The sequence below is a fragment of the Schistocerca gregaria genome, chromosome X (assembly GCF_023897955.1).
Source record: "Schistocerca gregaria isolate iqSchGreg1 chromosome X, iqSchGreg1.2, whole genome shotgun sequence".
Classification (NCBI taxonomy): Eukaryota; Metazoa; Arthropoda; class Insecta; order Orthoptera; family Acrididae; genus Schistocerca; species Schistocerca gregaria.
Genome location: NC_064931.1, coordinates 87,040,991 through 87,064,555, shown reverse-complemented (window position 1 = coordinate 87,064,555; position 23,565 = coordinate 87,040,991). Strand labels below are relative to the sequence as shown.

Here is a 23,565-nt window from a genome sequence, read left to right as displayed (position 1 = left end):
TGTGTCACGGTTTGTTTCGTCAGACTGATGCAGATACAGCATTTTCTCCTATACAAAATGTTACTTTCTCTTCTTACAATATCTTGTGTTTAAATAAGCATACGAAGCTGCACCGTATTGTCAGGTGAAACTATATGCTCTTCCATTACTTTTGGGCTAAGATAACTGATACGTTAAAAGTCATCCAGTGGCGATCGAACCAACGTGTGGGTTAGTGACCACTTTTTCTTGCCTTGGATTAGTGTGACGTTTTGACAGCATTTGGTTTCTCGAAGAATGAACCTGTTGTTTCGTGGTGAAATAAACGAATTCTTAAGTTAAAGTTGAAGATAAATATTTTAGCTTAGTGTAAAATTCACCTCAGCAGTTCTCCGCTATCACTTAGGCAATCACTTAGGCTGTCCGTGTAGCTGTGTACATTGACTTCAATATTTGTTCGCATCAGCTGACGAATAAAATAGTGTCAACCTATGAAGATCAAAATGCAAGTGGTTCAAATTTTTATTTTTATTTTTACTTAAATCAGAATCAGTATTCAATTTACTGCGAACCACACAGAGCTAAATATTAAGTAGGTATCCGATAATGATAGCGCTTCCCTTTATCTTAAAATACAAAACTCGGCAGCAGTTAAAAATGAGGAAATGGACTAGCTGTCAACCAATCAGTGACCTTTGCGTGGGAGTAAACTGTACGTGGCAAGCTCATACAGTCCGTTGTCAGTCACTTATATCTCATCTCTCGACGGTAGTGATATCATGATGCCATGTAATGACTGCCGTAAACAGAAATGTTAGCTGACTTATGACAAATATCTTCAAGTGCGAAATACTGAGATACGGAGTTAGGTGCATCCCACATTTAGTTTCGTGTCCGAGGACTGATAACCTACTCGCCGATGGCGACCACACACCGCCGTAGGTTGCAAGCACAGGCAAGTGCCACTTGTAAGCACGCTCTATCTGCGTTTTTCTTCCGTCCTCGCTGAACTGACAACCTAGCGTCGCGTAGCTTCTGCCACGTTACGTCACTCCTGGCGCGGCGGAGCGGCGCGCGCCGATTGGCGCGTGCGGGCGCCGGTGGTGGGGGTGTGCCAGCGTTGGTGTCGCGGGTAGGGGTAGGGGGCGGCCAGCTTAGAGGCTGCAGCGCGGCGCGCCTCTCAGTAGCATCGCCGCCTGCCAACTGGGTACACCTTCCAGCTGAGAGCCACGTGCTGCAGCAGACATCTCGCCGACGTGCAGGGACCAGCGACTCCAACTGTCAGCTACGCGCAGCGCGAGAGACGTCACGCCTCTCCCAGAGAAGATGGCCCGGCCGTTCTTTGTCCCGCCTACTGATGAGGACATAATCGAATACTATCGCATCCTAGACCAGCTGCTTAGCGATCTCATGGACATCCTGAACGTGATATTCAGAGGACGCCGTCGCCTGTCCGAGCCAACAATCAGACGTAAGTAGCTCTCTGATAGCCATTCTTTTGCTTTTGTGTTTTGGCTTCAAACATTTCTGTCCTCGGCATCTTTGTTGCGAATTAGTTTTGGTGGGTGGTAGTACGTATTGTCTTGGGCCAATAGTGATTTGCTTTCCTTTATGTCGTCACGGCTAATTCTCTGTCATTGTTTTTGTTTGTTTTTTTCCTTGGCCAATGTAAGTTTTTTGACGACGACCAGTGCCGCTCCTGCCGGCAACACCCCCCGGTGCAACAGATGAAAGGGGAAGTCTGGGCGCAAAGCCAGTGCGGCGGACTTGTTGAACAGGACCCAACTTGCACAGATCCACTTGTTGCAGTCGACGCGCCTTGTTGCTTCTGCACTCCAATAGGAAACACAGAACAGTCGATTCTATAAATTCGAAATTAGATGGACACTCTTTACCTTTTGTCATCAGTGCACCTGACGTTTACAAGAACAACTATCACCGCAATTTTAAACTCACCCTCGATTAGTAGAATGTGGGTACCTACGACAAAAGTTAAGAGATTTCTTTGTTCAGTGTTATTGGACGCAAAGACGCGTTGAGGGATTTTTTGTGCAATGTAGAAATCTTTTGTAATAATATGTAGCATTTTTTTCTTGAGCTCCAGTCTACGTGCCCCAAGAAGTTAATAATGTGTTTATACACCACTTTTTAAGCGCTCACTACCTAACAACTACAGAACCTTTTCGCGAGTAAGGAAATATACCCAGGTGCTCATTGTATTCTGTCGATTTCATGTACCAATACCAGTGCCGACTGTCGTTTTAGTCCACGTGAAGCGAGAGAAGCAAACATTTTCGTAGCTCTTTTTCCGTCTCAAGTCATTAACTGTCTACAATCGTGAGAAGCAACAGTGAAGTCCTTACGAATATCGACTCAACAGTTTCCCTGTAAGACTATTGTTGAACCGACTAATCGCGATATAGTCTTCGTGTTTTGAATTTTCCTCTTGTTTGGCTGTTGTGAATAGGTGAAGTGGCCACAAATTGTCAAACGAGAGCGCGTTTTTGAACTGTTAGCTTTCCGTGGAACGACCGCGCCTAAGGTGTAAAGCTCATAATCTGTTAGCGCGCCACAGCGTCGTACCCCAACGAACGAACAAATTTTGTTTCATGTATTCGGATGGGAAGTAATTATTTCGAGAGAATTGAGGCAGCTGTAAATTGCTTAGGCAGTGGCTCGTCAAGGGAAAGATAAAGATGCATTGGTCTTTCCTGTAGAGTACTAATTCCTTGTGTTTCTGTGTAAACTGCTCTTCACAGGGAAGCCATCGATAAGACCTCATATATATATATATGCTTGTACGTATTCCGATTTTGCTTGTCTCTGATGCCTCTTGTCTGTGCGCTGTGTGTGTATGCCCGCTTTTCCGCCTTATAGCTCAGAAATGTGAGCCAGCATGTGTACGGTATTTTATCGAAGACATAGACTTTTTTTTTAGTTGTAGAGTATAGATAATATCCAAATGCGTGCAATTAATATTGCCGCCTGCATATCTCTGCTCGTGGTTAGCTTCTCTAAGAAAGATGCCATCTGCTGTTATCAGTAATTGCACTCCCCTGGTATCAGAACTTAGTATGAGTGCACAGTGAAGTGCTCAACACACACTCATGGTGTTGTATGTCGTAGAATGATGTGATAAAAATCGTTACATGCATTGTGTTCGGTATGTCTCGAACTGGAGAGGGAAAGTGTGCACTCTCAATACAGTCATATAAGGTCTGCAGCGAACGACATAGCCCTTCGGAAGTCTGGTGTGAGACTAAATCACTGAATTACTATTATTACACAAACGGATATTTCTGACCGTTGCATCATGGGTAGTCCTCTTGAGTCAGGGGTCACTGACCGGGTGGCGTCAAGCGAGGCGCTAAGCAAACAGCAGGATGCGTGTTAGTAAGCTGTGGCCTTTCCGATCCGAGCCTTGACGCTGCAGGTTTGAATCACGAATAGCGGCACCGCGGGTTCTGTGCGCAAACAGAAGCGACCGTCCAATAGCTACACTTTACAGAACTGTCTTCGCAGGAACACTGTTTCGCCACGAAGCACTATGACGGATTCAGATCTTTCCTGAAAAGTGTAGCGATTTATGTCATCGTCACCACTGTCGATTGCCTTGTCGTTTCTTTGGCGTCGTCGCATCTAAACGTGTGTGTGTGTGTGTGTGTGTGTGTGTGTGTGTGTGTAAGATCGTTGAGAGGAATTCAGCATCTAGAACTTGAAATAATTTTATACGTCTGTGCGCTATAATTATTGGTAGATATTCTTTCAAACATGTAGAGTCTCTACTTTTGTTGGAATTCGATGTATTTACGGATCGCCTCTCTCAGCCAGCCAGTAAAAGTGACATTTCTCATATCCTTAGCCATCTCACTGAATTGAAATCCGTCATTGACTTCCTTTATGAAGACACATTTTATTGGTTCCCTGTTGCGCACGTTGATACTCATTCCATATTTCAGACTCATATCACTCCAGTTTTGTAGCGTCCACCTACTACTGCCGTCATTTTTAGAGGTAAATATGTCATAAGGAAGGCGAGGTACGATATGAAAGTGGAAAAAGTAACTATGTTTCTGGAGAGTTTTGACGATTCTATGGGACGGCATTCTTATGCGTCACCGCGTTCGATAACGAGTGAGTTCGTTGGTTGCGCTCACATTTTTGTCCAAAGTTAGAGTTCCAAACTGAATCCTATACGATATGTTAGATATGTGCCTGAAGATAGAGAAAGAGAGAGAGAGATATTTTCGTCTAACCGATAATTGTGAAGTACGGAGGAACAGTATTAAAATTATAATTAATTAACATAATCATTAAAAATCTTCTTTTGAAATAAAATTATATGGTCCTCTTAGGTTCGCTTGTAAAATTGTGTACTAGCAAACATTTATAATCTCTCGTTACGGAAATTTCTGCAACAAGTTCGCTGCCAGGAAAGATTGCGTAGATCGCAGGAACCTTCAAGTATAAATTTTATAAGGCAAAACTGCTGGCAGTTTCATTTTTTTCTCCGTCTTATAAGAACTTCAGTCTTATCCGCTAATTTAGAGTCATCAGTATGTCTTTTATCTGCTCGATGTTCTAGTAGATGAGCAGTATTAACTTTTGTTTTTATAGAGTTTTGCCGCATTGTGGTACACTGACGCAACACTGTATTGCAGGTTCATTTTGAGGTGAACGCTGAGAGTGTGAATCCCGTCTTAGAATGTTGTTCATCGCGTGACTGGAGTGGTGTGGAACTCCGCTGACCTGAAACGTGAAGAGGCCAGAAAAACAGCGTAAATGGTCCAGCGCTAGAAGCAGATGCGCTGTAACCGGCCAGGCAGGAATGGTCCTTGAGAGTGGATCTTGTGGCCGCAGCCGGGGATGTTGATGCCCGGGGCACAGGTGGCGCGCAGGTTGTAACACGCTCGCCGGCCGCCTCCGTCGTGGCCGCGCGGCCGATGTTGCCGGGATCGCGCTACGGGTGCGCTCTTCCTCGGGATCCAAACATTTTCTTTCGTACAGAAATCCTGAGCGATTGATAATCCGCACTGGACGCGGCACGGGAACCCATTACAGAGAAACTGATAGTTTTGCCGGAAGAATGGCAACTTTGTCTCTGCCTTCGTAAACCAGAAAATGCGGGGGTAGGTGCAAGAACCGATGGATAATATCCCACTAAACATAAGAGTCTTAATTAGTAATTACCGGCGAGGCGAGTCAGTGACTCAGGTGAGTAATTTAAGAGACCAGATTGTCGTTATATAGTAGCCGGCTTCATATCTCAGCACCGGCCATCCAAATTTAAGTTTTCCGATTTTTTAAAATCTCTTATTGGAAATATTTCCGGTAAAAACAGTATTAATGATTAATTTCTCTAGCCTTGGTCAATCTCGTCGTCGACAGAACTTAAAAGCCTGATGTCTTTCTCCTCTTTCGAATTCCCGTTTTATGTATTTGATCTCAGAGGTATAATCACCAGAAGGATTAATATTATGAGGCGCTGTGCCCACTGCCGCCGCGCGTTGTGAATCATTTGGTTCTCTCGCATCCTTCCGGTCACGCCACTGTCTTATTCTCGACAGCGCGGCACTGCACGCACACAAGTGCCAGTCTAACGTGTTACACGTTGTGTTCCTAAAATCTGTTAGATCGACTGCTTGTCAATATGAGACCGATGGCCTCGTAAATTTAGAATAAATGAGCATTTACCAACAAAACGTTTAGCGTAGAGTTTTGCAGTCTTGCCAAGAGCTAGTGTGGCGGCACTATGGCTGTATGTTAAATATAACTAATTTTTTGTTTACGTGAGAAATTCTTCGATCAAATATAATTTGTCTTTTCTGTTTAATATCACGCAACAATGTCATTGCCAGTTTCAGGCTGTGCCACATCACCTTCAGAAGGCTGACAGTACACGGCTGCATCATATGAAGCTCGGTAATACCCAGAAGAGCGGCAAATCCTTTCAGAGGTTTTTAATTTTTAATAACGTTTCTACTTACAAATATTCCTCTAGATAACATTTGAGTGGAACTAAGCACGTATTACCAGCCAGTAAACTGATATTATCGAAAATGAGACCGTCGTCAGCTTCCAGAATGCGAAACCTGTAGTAGCAATATTCTATTATACAGTAAAAACAAACTGTCATTGATTCCCCTGTATACTTTGAAAATACTAAATTAGCTAGAAAACGTCCAGTTTGTGTTGTGATAAGAAAAGTCATGCAGTACAAATGCGAGTTTCCACCACTGGCCATGGTGTACTTATTGTCCATGTGCTAAAGCACGCCGAGAGTTCCTCAATTAGTATTTCGGAGTACTACATTAGAGCGCGGATGTTAATCAGGGTATTACCGACAGTTTTCCGGTAGGGCTGGTCTCTGACACACTTCCCAAATTCGGAGGCGATAAATGACGCCACTGTTTCTCTGTGTTTTCTAAATCACCATGTGTCAGTTCCAAAGCGTCGTGTTCCGGTAACAGATATCCTGTTTCCGGAATGCAGTGCGACTACTTCGCTCCGTTTCCGCGCAAACTCATTTGTGGTGAACGTGCAACTGAACTTCAACGTAAAGGCAGTGGCGCTTTTTAGAGTGTTCTTCGGCAGAATCTGTACAAATTCCCAGCATCTGTGAAATAATGTGAGAATTCAGCAGTACCGTTATGAACGCTGAAATTTATCTGCGGAAAGTTCTTTGTCTTCCCCTTTGGTGACTAGGTGTTAGATGTAGTTCCTCTTCCGCAAACGAATAGGAAACACTTTAAACAGAGGGGAAAAAACAATCAGTTTAATTTCTTTGTCAGCTGATGTCTATTCCGGAGATAGAAACGAAAATACAAAAACGTTAGAGCAAGCACGGTCCACCGATGGCGCGGCAAATCCATTGGAATATTGGTTAATCTATAATACACCAGCATTTCTTATATGTTTTACTATCGATGAAAGATACCCCTGTGTAGTATATCAAATGCTAACTGTGATTTATGCATATTTTACATACGTCTTTGGATTCGATGGAGAAATTGACACTTTTTTTATTTCTCTTAGAAAATCCTCTGAAAAATCGCATATCATGGAAGAGTGTATTTCAAAATAGCGTAGGAAATACTTAAAGTCTGGAATATAATTATCCAAGTTATTTTACAATCACAACTTGCAGGAAAACGCTATTTTAAAAATTTAGCTCCCTTTTTAAGACAGCAGGTTATATAAATCTACAATATATATTAATGTGTCCCTGCACACCTTGATGGTGAGTGAATTTCAAACAAGAAATCTTAAACTTTATTGTCAGTCTGTGTGTTTCTGCATACGTTTCAGTCATAGCTTTTATAATTTGAATGAAGGTACTCTCATGCACTTTCGGCTAAATTTCAGTTTAAGAGTTAACTTCGAATGCTCACTAGATCTGGACTTTACAAAGCAGGGGTCATCGATGAAACTCTCGCTGAATGCTCAGGTAACAGGCAAAAGTGCCAGTTACGTGCATAGCGTACATCGTGAACTGCAATTTCACAGAAAAGCCTCGAGTTCGGTTTTCTTGTCACACGGTTTCATCTTACTGTGTCTGAGATAAAGAAACTGAAAAGTGTAAAAGAAATATTTCATTCCAGAAATAAATTATCTTTGTCTCATATTTCAATAGAAATGCTGACAACTGCAAATGTTTTACTGTAAAATAGGTAATTAGTTAATTAAAATGGTGTTCTTCGTTCCATTCTGCACGAACTGTTTTTAGAACATATCCAAGTGGCTGAAGTGTACTCTCCTGAATCTATTGTCAACCAGTAGTAATTTGCCGCCAGAAAAGTTGTTATATTTTTACTTAGATTCGCCTAGTCTCCGAAACTCGAATTTCCGTCAGTAAAACGGAGTTTGCAGAAAAATCCAGAGATTCCAACAAAGAAACTGCTGAGGCTGAAGTCCAAGCAAGTTTCCATTGTTATGCGTATAACTACCGTAAATTTAACAAATATTCTGTAATTTTGATAGACTTTACGTCATCAATTATTTGCTGTTATAGCTCGTCCGCTAGAGTGTGAAAGGGTGATAGTAATTCTTGTTGCAATTATTCCGACGAAGCTGTAATAAAGGAACTCCCCTTTTTTTAATTAACGTTGAAATTTTGTGTTTTATGTTCACACGAATATTAAATCCTCGAAAATGGGATCTCGACCCGCTACACTGGTGTTAGCTTTTCCAAAGAACTGTACTACACACTGGAATGAGGATCTCTCAGTTGAAGGTTTTCGTAGTAAGGAAGCAAGTAACAACGTATAAGGTGGTGAATACTTCGTACTCACTGTAATAGGACAGAGCCTCAGTTTCTTTTAAGGAAGCAGTATCACGTAGACGGCCCGAATTTCTTTCATGACAATTATGTCATAACAAATTTGCTATCTTTTAGCATCAACACATAAAATTAAAAGATTTTATAATTTTGGTCATTTCTATCACGATGATTAGATGTTTGCCGCTCGAAATCTCTTTTAAGTAAATTGTTTAATTTATGGTCAGAGATGATGTGTGTTACTGGGCGAGTTCCCGTTTCCTACGCTGACTGACATTTTCGTGATGAGATGGTATTGTAACTTTTTTTGCGAAACTACTACGCGCAAAAATTAAAATAAATTTTTGTTTTGGTGTTGGAATAAGTTCCTCTTTTGTGCCCGTCATTAAATAGATTTAATATCATACAAACAGAAGTTTTTGTACTCAAATTGATCTTTTCATATGGTATTTAGAGAACGCTGAGATAAATTTCTCACCGCTGCCCGAATTTATTTTGTTGTGCATAAACAAATTCAGACAATTCTTAGTTCACTCTTTGCCACCGCTTATTCAGCTTCCGTGAGCATTGCGTATTTGCGAGATAACCAATTTTCGTTGGATTTTGATTTTCAAACTTATTTGATAGAACTGAATGCATGTTTACTCGCCTCCAAAATCACGTCAGTGGGCCTCTCTGTGCTTATAAAGAGGTAGATTATGTCAAGAGATTGCGTAACAACAGTTATCTACGATGAGAATGCCACAAAGATTTTCAGAACTGGATTGAAATTCGAATGTTAGGACATAAATCGTTACCAACAATAATACACTACAATGAAATGGCTGTGGTTATATTGTCGTTCTTACGACGCACGTTATCTGTGTAAATTAATAAATTGGTACCAGACACTTCTAAGTAGTATTTGTTGAAAAGTACAAAATAATAGTAATTATCGTCAGACCCTTCCTTTTCTCGTATCTAAAGCTCACACTACAACATATTATAATCAAACATTTATTTCGCTAGATTTTGCAGTTGGTTGACCTGATATGCTATACTGGGTACTATCGCAACTGGCTGGCGAAAGCCGCAAACCGTTGAAATAATTAAGCGACTCTGGGTAAAACACCATCCACCAAGAAACGAGAGTGTTGCGTTTGCATGCAAATGAGCTCTATCAATTTTAGCCATGAGACTGAACGTACGGACGGTAGCCATAAGATCTCCCAGAAATTATTTAAAGTGAGGCTACGCTTGTACATGTGTTACAATACAGGAGCATAAAGTTATTTTCTGGCTTATGACAAAACGAGTAAGAAACATACTTCTACACTGTATCTGTGACTGAGTAAACTGTGTATGAAAATAACAAAGGGACTGCGTAAAAGTAATTTAGCACGGCAGTAGTGTTTTGCTTTATAGTAGCGTAGCATGTCGCTCAGAGTGATAAGAACGAGGCGACACTGACAAATAACCTCCGGGGAAGGTTTATGTTCATTTATTGCGTTGTTTGGTAATTTAGCACAAATCAAAACGCATGTAGTTTCACAAATCAGTCAATGTCAGTAAGTGAGAGTGCGTCCGTAATTAACCATTCAATAACTAAGATAAAAATACAATAACAAATGAGTAGAAAAACAGGCGAAAGAATAAACAAAAAGGAAGGAGGCAATAAATATCATGCATTTGATTTTCTAAGAAATAGTCATTTGATACGATCAACGGCTCTATGGGACTATGAAGACTTAGATACAATTTTGTAACATGATACCACATTAGATTATTTTGGAAATGTATCAACTGTGCAACTTCTTTGATGTTAGGAAGCAAAACAAATTAATTTTGCATGTAGGTGGAGGATACGCTAAAATTTAAATTAGCCTTCGTATGTGTTTAGTTCGGTTTATAACTTTTCTTTTCTGTATACTCTGAATGGTATCTCGAACAAACTTAAGGATTGTACTGCTCACTCTTGGAAGCATTATCTTCTCTCATGTTGTAGTATTTCGTTTGACCGGTCTCCGCGTAGTGTATGAAAAATGTAATACACCAGCTCTACACCTCTGATACATCTCTGATGCTGTACAAAGCGTAGCCCACTAGAGCATGAATTTTTAGCAACAGTCAGTTTTTCACTGACTTGTAATGATGCGAGCTTATCGAGGTACCGGTACAGATGCGTTTAATTTTGGTGATTTATGTTTGCGTTACTGCCGTCACACTCATAACTACAAAATATTATGTATTTTTAGTTTTAATTAACAAAGCTGTTGTATAGAGACCTTTAAATTTCGGAGCAAATCTTTCTCCTGCAAATTGGGCGTCTTTTCGAAGCAAACTGCAGTTTAGTAACGTTTACAGCTTCTGAACGTTTACACGGTTGATTTCGATTTTCCAGAAGCGAATCAGGCAACGTTTTTAGAATAAGTCGTTGGCTATGTTAATTTCTGTAATTAATCAGTGCAGTCGATGAAAATATATGGCGTGGACTGTAAGCTAGTACCAGATTTTTAACGCCTCAAATATAAGTAAGTACTCGCAAATATACAACTACCCATAATTTGCGTTATATCAGACTTAAGGTAGTGTAACATTACACTACCTTTGGATAAGATTCTTGTTCTAATACTCTGCTCCACGTATCATAACTTAACAGAATACGAAGAGATGTTATTGCCATTTCGTTGGAAATAGCAGGTAACGACGACTGAACAGTCGCAAGACACATACTCATTTATTATCCCTCCTGGTCCAAGGGTGACAAAGCGCGATCCCTTTGAAAGTTATATAGTTTTGATGACGTTTTACCATATTAAGCTGATAAATATGCATATTTTATCATGTAACGTCTACAGCATTAATATTTCGTCAAAGGTTGAAGATATCAGAACATGGTTTGCAATAAGCGACAGCACTAACGGGAATGTTCATTTCGGAGTATAGTTAGAACCAATAAACTGTATTTGAAATGAAACTTTAAAACCGCTATGGATAATTTAAACGCAACGCTATTTGTCTTTTAGCGTCATTCAACAGTTTCTGAAAAAAGGAAATACAGAGTTAACACGCTCGTTAGCGTATACGGCGACTCTCTTTGTAAAAAAAAAGGGATTAATTGCGCTGAATATGACGTACAAGGTCGGCGACACGGCGCGCTTTCACCTTTTCAACACTGCGTAACTGGTCTTAGTCCGATTCTTCAGCTCGCGTACTTAAAACAAATAACTCTTTTTTTTTCGCTAAAATTTCATTGAAAATGTTCACCAGTGTTGCATTAATGTACTGCTCCTTCCACGAAACACAGAATGCCGTTCAAAAGAAACATCATTAAATTTGAAAGAAACAGTTACTTCTGTGGCCCAGTAGATTAAAATGGATGAGTGTTAGCCAAACAATAAAATTTCCTTTCGCGTACTGTCAGAAACGTATTGCGAACTGTGTGTGTGAAATACTAAGGTTGTCAGAATTTCCTGAGACTCCTTGCGTTGAGTTCCACGATGGAAACTTATCGGTCTTGTAATGGACGACTGCGTTTGGCGTAAGAAAAAGGCACAAGTCCTCTGTTTGATCAATGACTTTTCTTCATTTTTTTAAGTGAGTACATTTCATCATTAATGTGATTCTAGTACGCGGAGGACGACCTATGACTGTTACTGAACTCTAAGAATTTTCTTCCGGCCACAAATTTATTTATATACAGAAGCAGATGAAAATTATGGTGAACAGAGTGTAAGCGCTAACAGCTACGTTAGTTTGCCAATTTCCTAGACATCATTGTTCAAAAAATGGTTCAAATGGCTCTGAGCACTATGCGACTTAACATCTGAGGTCATCAGTCTCCTAGAACTTAGAACTACTTAAATCTAACTAACATAAGGACAGCACACACATCCATGCCCGAGGCAGGATTCGAACCTGCGACCGTAGTAGTCCCTCGGTTCCGGACTGAAGCGCCTAGAACCGCTCGGCCGGGGCCGGCAACATCATTGTGAGGAGGTGAATTTTTTTAGGAAATAAGATTTATTCTTTGAATATCGACGCCTCGTCTCACGTATTTTCCATCCGCTTAATCTAGAAACTAGCATCCACTAATTGATGTTTTAGTAAGGTGAACTGTAGGATGAATACCTTCCGAATCCCAGAAAACACTGACCGCACACTTTCCAGGAAATGCAATTGATCTGATTCGTTACCGGCTTGAAGTCGAGTCCACATTTACAAATCAGCGTGCTAAATCAGTTGGATTCTTACGGTTTAAATACTGCGGTGAAATCCGTTATAGCATTTGTTTGCTTCATTCGCCTAGCTCTCTGCCTCCGTGTACGAGGCGGAATTGTGTATTGGCACAATATTTGCCTATAAGCGCAAAAGGTTTCCGAATAGCACAATTAGACGACGCAAATGGGAGCCTGAGAGCAGCGGCGTCGTGGTGTATGTTTACTGGCGGCTTTTTATAACGCGGAAGTAGCGCGCAGCGGCGCTGTGAGGTGGTGCCTGCTCAAGGACGCCCCCCGGCCGGCCCCGCTGCACACAAGGCCGCCGCTGCAGCTTTGTCTGCTCTCGCGTACCCACGTGCGCTCTGCTCCTAACCTACCCTAACCTGGCCGCTTCTTCATATTGCTGCTTTGTGGCCTAGAGCTTGGCACCAACACGTCCCGGGCTCTGTTTCCGGCGCACACTTCACAGTTTAATGCCGTGGGAAAGCTAGAAACCGTATCCATTCAGGCTCGCTTCGTCAAATGAGGATCTTCTTGCATTTTTATCTACTTGCCACATTGTATTTAAGGCAAGATTTAAAAACTCAACATTTGAGATATAATTGTCAAATAAATGTTGTCTTTTTGTTTTTGAGGCTTATCGTCACACTCTCAGATTACAAGTAACATCAGAGTTATTCCGTCTTTTGCGACTATAAAAATCTTATTTGGAGCGAAAGTTCGCGGGATCGAATCCCGGTAGGACCAAAGAAATTTTCAGTGTGCATTTAATCTAGCACACATCTCTCAGCGACGTGAGAGTCGCCAAGAACAACACGTGGTTAGGATCACACGTTAAAATGTAGGTCTCCTTTCCTAAGCCACCGGGTGGCCGAGCGGTTCTAGGCGCTACAGTCTGGAACCGCGCGACCGCTACGGTCGCCGGTTCGAATCCTGCCTCGGGCATGGATGTGTGTTATGTCCTTAGGTTACTTAGGTTTAAGTAGTTCTAAGTCCTATAGTGCTCAGAACCATTTGAACCGTTTCAACCCTTTCCTAACTTGGCTAACTGGGGTAGGTTAGCTGCACGCAACGCGCAGAAGTGAAGTCCAAATGTATGAAATTAACACGGTTATTGATTTAAACCATATTATAATAGCTAATTGTCAGTTTCTGTGGTACCTATTTTATTTCCATATGTTCTTCTATACAAAGTCATTCGATCTGAAGCACACTGTACTGGCACAAAGTACACGAGATGTATGTGGATATATAAAAACATATAAAAGATAACATGCTGTTGTGTCACGGTAGTGTCCCACAAATCGAACGCCTGTTTATAGAAGAACGTGTGTAAATAATGTAGGAACCAAAAAACTGACTACTGAAGATGCTTTAAGTAAAGCAAAACGATTTCGGTCCAGGGGAGATACTGTACAGCCGCAGCAATCACAGCAGTTGACATGGGTTCATTTAATTCCCTGTCTACTGGATTTACGTGGATGCTGGTGAGCCATCATACAAATATGCAAGGCCGAAGGTAGAAGATCGTAACGTGGAAGCATGAGGTATCCCTGCATGGGTACTCCTAATCCAGTTGTGCTTATTGAACCTACAACTGTCAGCCACGCCGATCTCTTAGGTGCACGTTTTGGGATTATGGAGTTCCCTAAGTAATAAGCACAAACGTCGACATACGGTCTGTCGTATCGGCCTCAAGTAATGAGTCTTGCAACAGGCCTCGTGCCACAGTACGACCGCAAGGCTATTTGTATTCACGTGTTATGACGATGAAAGAAATTATATTTCCTGTTACGCTAGTATCTCATGGTATGGGTAGTGTGAGAAGCGTTTATGAGGAGTGTATATGCTATTCCTTTCTCCAAGTGTCGTCTTTGTTACATACGTATCTTCATGTACCTTGCGTGAATCATACGCAGGTGATATGTAAAAAAATCGTAAAGGTGTTTCGTCAATATTTTTTAAATATACACAAAAAGATGAAATGATAGACAACTTATCGATATATCGGCAAAATTAATAATGAAAGTTTAATCAGTTTCAGTAAAGTTAACTTCACGTTTAGAGCGACAGTTTTGTTTCTATGAAACAATATGGACATTGTCTCGTATCAGCCAGGCGCACTTCTGAAGTGGTCTAGTTCCTTACATAATTGTAGCGTAAGGAGTGGGATGATCAAATGTAGAGAAACTATTATTCGAGGAACAGAATTTTCCACCAGCCTTGACATACATTTGTTATTCTGCATTATACAATTGAGGTAAGAAAATTTGGCCAGAATTTATAATGGGGACTCTTTTCAGAGAAAGGAACCACCGATGAATGAAGAAGTAACACGGGAACACAACAATAAATGAAAATGAAACAGTCGCAACAGAAGACTGCGAATAAGGGAAGTTTATCGCTTTGCATTTGATGTGTTATACACATATATACAAAAACAAGAGATCAGATGAAATGTGATGTGAAGAGGAAGAATGAGAACAGATGAGAATAAAAATCTAGTCGAAGAGCTTTGATGACGGAATAGACGTGTCGTAATGCATCTAAGACTACCTAACATTATAGCAGAGACTACGAACTGTACGAAACTTAAAATGACTAAATACGCTACTTTGGTTTCTGATAAAATTTATGTAAAGTATTAAGTTTTGATTACACTCGAACAAGACGGAAAGAAATGCGAATTGCGGGACAGGATAGAAAAATACGAAGATACTCCTGTGACAGAATAAAATATCACCGTTGCGCTATTTCGTGCTTTCATTTGAGGTACCTCCCTGCCCATCTGGCAGCTGCAGTGACACGAAGCTAGCTCTACGTTGCAAGTGGGCGAGTAACGGAAGGCTGCGATGGTGGCGCGTCGTTGCCACACGATCAAGGCCTCGGCCGGCCGCACGTGACGGAAATATCGAACGCACACACCTCTCTCCCTGTGGACAAATACTTGCCTTTACAACAGGATGCTGTGCTCTTCGGCCGATCAACCTTGTCGCAGTTTGTTGTAGTGAACTGAGCCTGTGTCGACAGACTGAGATGTTGTGGCAGCAAAACACTGAATTCGTATTCAGCATGGTGTTAGTACAGATATTTGCTCCTTCCTGGTTTCCACAGATTACGATGGTTAGTCATAAAGTTTTAATTACCACCTGAAAATAAGTTACGTAATTATTGATGAAGCGGAAAAAGGCTGCGCCATTTTGTTTTGGCTTCTCTCGCAGCATGCTGCAGTACTGTGGCGTAGAGGTACTGCACATGTTTACTTGCAAATTATTTGCGTAACTTTTTTTTTCAAAGTTATAATTAAAACTTGATAACTACCCATCGCATTATTGGCGCTCGCCGACACGATTTCTTCAGTGAGTACCAAGCCAACTGAGAAAACCCTTTCAGAATCGGCTGACATTTCCCTCTACAACTTAACCACCAAGACATTGTAACATGGTGGACGAAATGTCTGCAAGCAAGGGAAGTTGGAGTTCGACGACTCGTCAATATCGTATTAGAGAAATGGAAAATTGATATAATTGGAGAGGGAGAATAGTTTTGATCTGACAAGGATATAGATGGAAATACTTCTTGTTATTGTCGAAACAAACATGTCATCATTAGCACTACGTGATGAAAGGTAACCACAACACACCTAAATCAACGTGGTAGGACGGGAATTAGAAGCTGGCTGCTCGCCAATGCGAAGCGAGTCTCAGAAACACTGCACCACCTCGTTCGTTCCAAAGTTATCATAATCCATAGTCATTAGCTCATTTAGAGAAGGATTACGCTAGGATGAAACCATTTCGGCATTCGTCTCAAGTGTTTTAGGAAATCCAAAAGAAATCTAAATGAGCACGTGGCAGGGGAGGGTCATCAGTCTTGCCAAGCAAGCAAGACGCCCGTTGTTTATGATGTGTGCTCTTGTTAATAACAGTTTTCTCTTGACATTAATGTCAGTTGCCTATTCCTTCATACTAACAAAACGTGCGTCAAATTTTTTTTCTCATTTTCAAGATAATACTTTCGATTTGAGCTGTCTACTTAAGGCGACACATGATGAATATTTGTGCTTCAAGAACTCTAGCTTTCCTTTGTATACCAATACTCTTAAAGCATTTCAAGCTTTAAATTTCCAATACCATCGTACTCATTTGCCATTGAAGCCTTAAGTGATCTTCTCAGTCTAGCATATGCTAGGTACCTCTTGTTACTGTCGTCAGTACTATATGTGTTAATCGGAAGGGTGAACTTATCGAATTAACACTTCACCTTTCATTACTGATGGTTGAAGAGCTGTTGCGTAAAGAATACAAAATTCATATTTGACCAACAACTTTTGGCTCTAATTAGAACTACACGCAACAGTGACGACTGCAGCCATGCTAAAAGAAAAAAAAAATGTAATAGCTGTAAACGTGCATTGCTTTTCTGAACACAGCTGTAGTTAAGGCACAACGATACACAGGTACTAATAATAGCAACAGTAATTTCAATACTAGTAGCTTTATAGGTACTTTTAACTTTCTCCACAGACTAATGAAAATCAGTTTCAAGACTCAAGAGCAAGCTACTGTATAGCAACAGCAATGTAAATATTTTCACACGTCGTTCTCGCTTTATGGCACGCTTACGAAAAGGTCCGTTTTCCTCTGGTTGTTTTAGAGTAACAATTTTTTAAATTATGTAACAGCATTACCAGTTATTCATCTTAGCTTTATCATGCATGTACGGTCTATTTTTCTATGATTTTTGTGTTTAGTGTCATATTACGGCAAATAGCTGAATTGGTTTAGAAGCACAGACAGGCGCTGAGGTATTTACGGAGCTCTAATAACGATGATGTGAATTCTCAGAATGGGCTTATGAAAATCCTGTATGTTCATTAGCAAGTGACTTACTTCAAAATCTTATAATCGTGAAGCATCGCGCGTACACATTTTGTATCCTTGACGTGTTACTTTGTGATTTACAATTGATCTGAAAATCGTTGCAAACGGCCGAAGCGGCTCATTACAATGATAAAAATTAAAACAACAGTAAAATAAAAAATGAAATTATGCAATCTTACGCTGAAATAACATTGTTTGCAAATAAATATATTCCGTATGCTTCACTTCTCAGTAAATTTTTAAGTAAAAACTCCTGCACTCGCGGCTGTGAACAAAAATATTCTTCTCATTCCAATGTGTTGGCAATCCGCCTGTTCAGGACACAAAGGAAGTTGTTGCCCACGTTTCCCTGGACTGCCAGCTTTTCTTTTATCATCCGGTCTATAACACAAAACTTGTTTCGCTGAGCGCGCTTCTTGTATTTTATTTAGCTGTTAGAGCATATTCTTTGTTTCTTCAGATCCTAACTTTTATTTCAAAAATATTAAGTTCTCTACGCATCGCCATTTTTAAAAGTGTCCATTCTCGTGCAGATTTCCACCGATCCAGTCATTCATTGTTGCTGATCCCTGTATTTTAGCAAAATCCTGCGCTGTAAAGCAAAACTGGCTCAGCTATCCCTTTGTAAAATTTTATTTGTGTTTCTTTTCTCGTCTTCCTAGACAATGTTCTCCAGAATGACTCAATTTTATTCTGGTAGTTGTTCATCTTGTGATCGATCTGAAGATCATTCTCATAAGCTATGTCGTAGCCGAGGTATTTGTACAGGCCTTCAGTTTGTGAATAATTACCTGATCCAGACTAAACAACATTTTATTATGTGTATTAGTTCTTTTATTTTAACTCCTCGGCATGCTCTGAGCTTGTCTTGTATAATAATACCATATGCGTAAGTATAAAAAATTTTAAGGTTGGAAAGCAAACAAACTGCGTTTGCTGTACTAATATTGGTTTATTTCGAACCAGAATCCCCCATATTCTAGCGTTCACAAGACACATTAGTGTGTAGGAGATCGAACATGAGGAATGAAGACATACGAACTTCACATATTCGTTGGTCATAACATTTGGTGAGAGGTATCGAATGAAGCATTGGGAACTCGTTCAACCGTGTTAAATTGCAATTTACGAAATAGAATGAACCGCAGTGCATAACGAAACCACACTGTGTTTGATAGATCCATTCCGTAAATTGTAATTTGGCATTGTTCTCTAACATGTTTAGTGCGTAAAACGAGTAGTCACATTTCTGACGTAATGTTATGACCAAAAATTCTGCATGGGTCGGTAGTGTATTTGTATCCAGTGTCTGGTTTTCTGCTCATTATTATTTCCCGTGGACGCTAGCCCAACAAATATTAGTAGAACAAAAGCGCAGTGTCTTTGGTTTCCAACGTTAAATATGAAAATGCCCTACCGAGAGCTAACGGAAGAGTCCATAAATATAAATATAAATATATTTATTTATTTATTTTGCATATGGCAATACAGCGACAATATTTTATATAAGTACAACAATACGTAAACGAAATATATAAAACAAAACAATGTGTAAATAGTACATGTGTAAAAAGAAGCAATAGCACAAAAGGATAAAGTACAAACACTCAAGACAAAATAACTACACATTAAAAGCTCGGCAAGCCTGACTAGAAGCTCATTCATATACCGGGTGATCAAAAAGTCAGTATAAATTTGAAAACTGAATAAATCACGGAATAATATAGATAGAGAGGTACAAATTGACACACATAATTGGAATGACATGGGGTTTTATTAGAACAAAATAAATACAAACATTCAAAAAATGTCCAACAGATGGCGCTTCATCTGATCAGAATAGCAATAATTAGCATAACAAAGTAAGACAAAGCAAAGATGGTGTTCTTTACAGGAAATGCTCAATATGTCCACCATCATTCCTCAACAGTAGCTGTAGTCGAGGAATAATGTTTCGAACAGCACTTTAAAGCATGTCCGGGATGAGGCATTGGCGTTGGTTGTTGTCCTTCAGCATCGCTCAGTCAAGATACACTTGCGACTTCAGGTAACCCCAAAGCCAATAATCGCACGGGGATCTGGGATGCCAAGCATGACGAATGTGGCGGCTGACCACACGATCATCACCAAACGACGCGCGCAGGAGATCTTTCACGCGTCTAGCAATATGCGGTGGAGCGCCAACCTGCATAAACATCGTACGTTCCAGCAGGTGTTTATCAGCCAGACTGGGGATGAAGCGATTCTGTAACATATTGGATTACCTCTCACCCGTCACGGTAGTAGTTACTGACGTTTTGCTGTCCAGCGCCATCTGTCGGAAATTTGGTGAATTTTTTTTTTGTTCTAATAAAATCCCATGTCGTTCCAAGCATGTTTGTCAATTTTCACCTCTATATCTACATTCTTCCGTGGTTTATTAAGTTTTCAGATGTATACTGACTTTTTGATCACAATATCTAGATTGCACAGCCAATCCAAAGCAGAGGGTTTCGCATATGTAACCTCAGACACAGGTCCGGCGTATGTTCTTAAGGGGCATTCCTCAATAATATGGCGGACGTTCTGTTCTGGTACTCCAGAGTCACAGGCTGGTGAGTCGCATAGAACCCACTTGTACTTATATGCATTGCATCTTGCAAGGCCCATTCTGATACGGTTCAATTTAGCCCAGGCAGGTACATCTCTTCAGGACAAAGCCCGGTAATTCCAGAGTAGGACCTTGGATACCTTGTTTATTAATTCCAGAATCATTCCAAAAGTGCCGCCATTGCGCCTCGATGCGGGATAAGCTTGAGCCCTGCGGTACTCCTCGGTTCGTATAACTTTCTTTCACATGGTAGATGTTTTTGTCTGGGTATAAGCATTACTTACAGTTGAGATGTTTAGTGCGAAGATGTCCGACGAAAGATGTATTGGCGAAGAAGGAAGAAGGAGTGGAGCAGAAGTGTGAGCGAGCGCCGGTGTGTGGGTGTGGCAGGTGGCGGTCGCTGGCTGCGGCAGCCGGCTGGCCTGCCGGACGTGGTGGCCGACGCGGTGCGCGCCGCTCACCAGCCGGGGGACGCGCGCCTGTGCCGCCGCGTCGTGCAGTCCGTCGACAAGCTGTCCTCCTGCTACTACGACGTCAGCCTCCAGCTGCACCTCATTGCAGAGTCCTTCCGCTGCAGGGTGAGCTCCACCTCTCCACTTCTGTAGTGCTTGCCTGTACTAGAAACTTCGTGCGTGGCTCGGATCTGTGTAAGAGCGCGAGGTGAAAAGTAGTCTGGCAGTGGAAAACTTTGTTATCTGGAAGTAAAATAAACTGTTTATACACAATTTGTAGATGAAGAGAAAGTTCTTCATAAAGTTGTGTGGTTTTGCAGTATTTCCAGCTTTTGAACACCTTTAATTTTCCATTTCACTTAAAGGGGGGGGTAGGACGTCAAACGGGCCGACTTGGAGCAGGAGAGGCACAACAGGACATTTTAATTTCCACTGTCTATACTTTTACAAATTAATTCATAAAACTTTGTCATCATGACCAGGAAGGATTCAGAATTTACACTCACAGCAGTGGAAGTTCGAAAACATAACTGTGGTGTGCGTACTGTAAGACCGTCAGTACACACACCATCAGATTATTTGACTTGTCGCTCTGACGAAGTAGGCGAGTGTCAGCAATATGTCTCGTGGTCTTATCGTGGCGTGTTTATCTTGTGCTATTAGGTCAGACGATAGAAATGCCACTTGCACGCTTAGAGTAGCAGATTGGCGGTGAGCAACTTTAAACAGATCTTGGTTAATTTTCACACACATTTATTAAAATAATAACGAGCATAAAGGTTACTTAACTTGGTTGTGGATGCTAATTACAACTGACAGTCTGAAGTTCTTTTGGTATTGGTACGTTCGTCTTATTCTCACAAATATCTCTGAGACTTGAAAAAAGTGACTATACGTTTATCTTCATGGCTAGGAATATTGTAATCTTATTAGGCGCAGACTGAAACATGACTATATGCCGGTACAGACAAATGTATGATTGGTTCAAATGGCTCTGAGCACTATAGGACTTAACTGTTGTGGTCATCAGTCCCCTAGAACTTAGAACTACTTAAACCTAACTAACCTAAGGACATAACACACATCCATGCCCGAGGCAGGGTTCGAACCTGCGACCGTAGCAGTCGCGCGGTTCCAGACTGTAGCGCCTAGAACCGCTCGGTCACTCGGGCCGCCACAGAAAAATGTAGAACTCGTACAGAGCGGTACCGACTAATGCAGACTGGCACAGACTGGTGCAGACAAATGCAGACTGCCTAATCGAAGGTCTGTACACTCGTTATAATACCTCGCGCGTTCATGTATCACAGCGCGAGTGTGATAAAAGGTTCTACGTTAGCCGGAATCTCATTTGCTGCGTTAGATATGAATACGCGGATCGGCGGAAGCAGAATTTGGTCCATCTCTATGGCAGTGCAATCTCGTAGTGCGGAGACGGACGAGCGCTCCGCCTGCTCTGTTGTGCTTAGCAGGGCGCGCTCTAGTGGGAAAGTTGTGTAAGCGCTGACGATGCGGAACTATGTACACACCAAAAATAATTTTTTCTTACATGTGAAACTTCATCATTTTTTTCACTTACTAATGGCAGCATTTGTTGCTATAGGTACACTTTTCTTCATAAGTAAGAAAGATTCTTCGATGAATTTTGCACAACATACAAACCATACTCAAAGGTGTAGGAAACTCTAGAATTTTACAAATCTATTAAAAACAATGGTAAAAATTTACGTAATTAACTAGAAAATTAGTGTTTTTTCTAAACATGAAGTTTAGAATATAAAAACTCATTCGTTTTTTCATAAATTAAATAAATTCTAGAGCTTCATACATCTGTAAGTATGATTTGTATGCTGTGCAAAAATTCATCGAAGAATGTCCCTAACTTAGGAAGAAAAGTGTATCTATAGCAACAAATGCAGCCATTTGTAAGTGAAAAAATGATGAAATTTCGCAAGTAAAAAAATTTATTTTGTTATGTTTTCGAAGTTTCACTGCAATGGGTGTGAGTCCTGAATCCTTCCTTGTGATGCTGACAAGGTTTTATGAATTTATTCGTAAAAGTATAGACACTGGAAATTAAAATGTCCTGAGATGCCGCTCCTGCTCCAAGTCGGCTCGTTTGACGTCCTACACCCCTTAAACGAGATCTTTGCTAGAAGTGCGGAAATTGATTGACCAGAGCTTTTTTCGCACTGACAATGCTCAGTAGTTGATGTAGGAGCTGGGTTCAAATGCCTGTTCGACGATCCTCGCGTAGACTTCCACGATTCTCTTAAATTTGTTCGTATCTTTTAAGAACCGTATTGACAATGTGCTAAGCTACAACTGACCTCGATGTCGTCTAGACGTAACGTTATCCCTCATCAGTGTCGATTTGCTCATCTTAAATTTACCTGTATTCCACTCTTGCCGCTAATTCTCTTGTTATTCAGTTGTCTTAATGTTGAGCTCAGTCCTGAGATTACTCGTACGTCAACACTGTGAATAAACGACATCTCAATAGAATGGTAGCACTGAATTCAGACTAACACTGTAGAGAAGTGTATTATTAATACGTGATTAAGATTATCGATGGAGGCTGTATAAGTAGGTCAGGCTGATATGAAAACACTCTTCGAAATTTGAAACTGGCAGAGATAAAATACAGAGAGCGAAACGTTTCCTACTACTCATAGAGGAACGAGAGTGCAGTTATAAGAGCCAACGGTCATGAAAGGGAGGCAGTAGTTGACAAGGTATCGAGGCAAGTCCGTAGACTATACCCCATTTTACACTTAGCAAGGGAAATATGAAACCAAGGAGAAATTTGGCGCAGGAATTAAAATTCAGGGGCAATAAATAAAATGTTTGACGTTTGACGAAGGCATTTTAATTCTGTCTGGAATGGGAAAGGACTTGGAAGATCAGTTGAATGGGATCTATAATGCTCTGAAAAAAGATTATAGGATAAATATCAGCAAAAGTAAGACAAGGGTAACTGAATGTGGTCTGACTAGAACAGACGATGTAGAGAAAATTAGATAAGCAAATGAGACACTGAAAGAGTAAATGAGTTTTATAATTCAGGCAGCAATATAACTAACGAAGTAAATATTACATAAAATTCAGACTGGCAATAGCAAAAATACGGAAGATTAGATAAGTACATCGGATGACAAATGACGAGATACTCAATCGAATTCGG

At 40.8% G+C, this 23,565-nt stretch overlaps 1 protein-coding gene across 1 annotated transcript in view; it reads left to right on the top strand.

The window, feature by feature from the left end:
• Nucleotides 1–1,098: 1,098 nt before the first annotated feature.
• Nucleotides 1,099–23,565, top strand: part of LOC126299151 (uncharacterized) — a 36,249-nt gene continuing 13,782 nt past the window's right edge. The window contains exons 1-2 of the mRNA XM_049990920.1: nucleotides 1,099–1,450; nucleotides 20,320–20,507. Coding sequence (XP_049846877.1) covers nucleotides 1,306–1,450; nucleotides 20,320–20,507 — 333 coding nt within the window. The 5' untranslated portion in view covers nucleotides 1,099–1,305. The remainder of the gene's footprint in view (nucleotides 1,451–20,319; nucleotides 20,508–23,565) is intronic.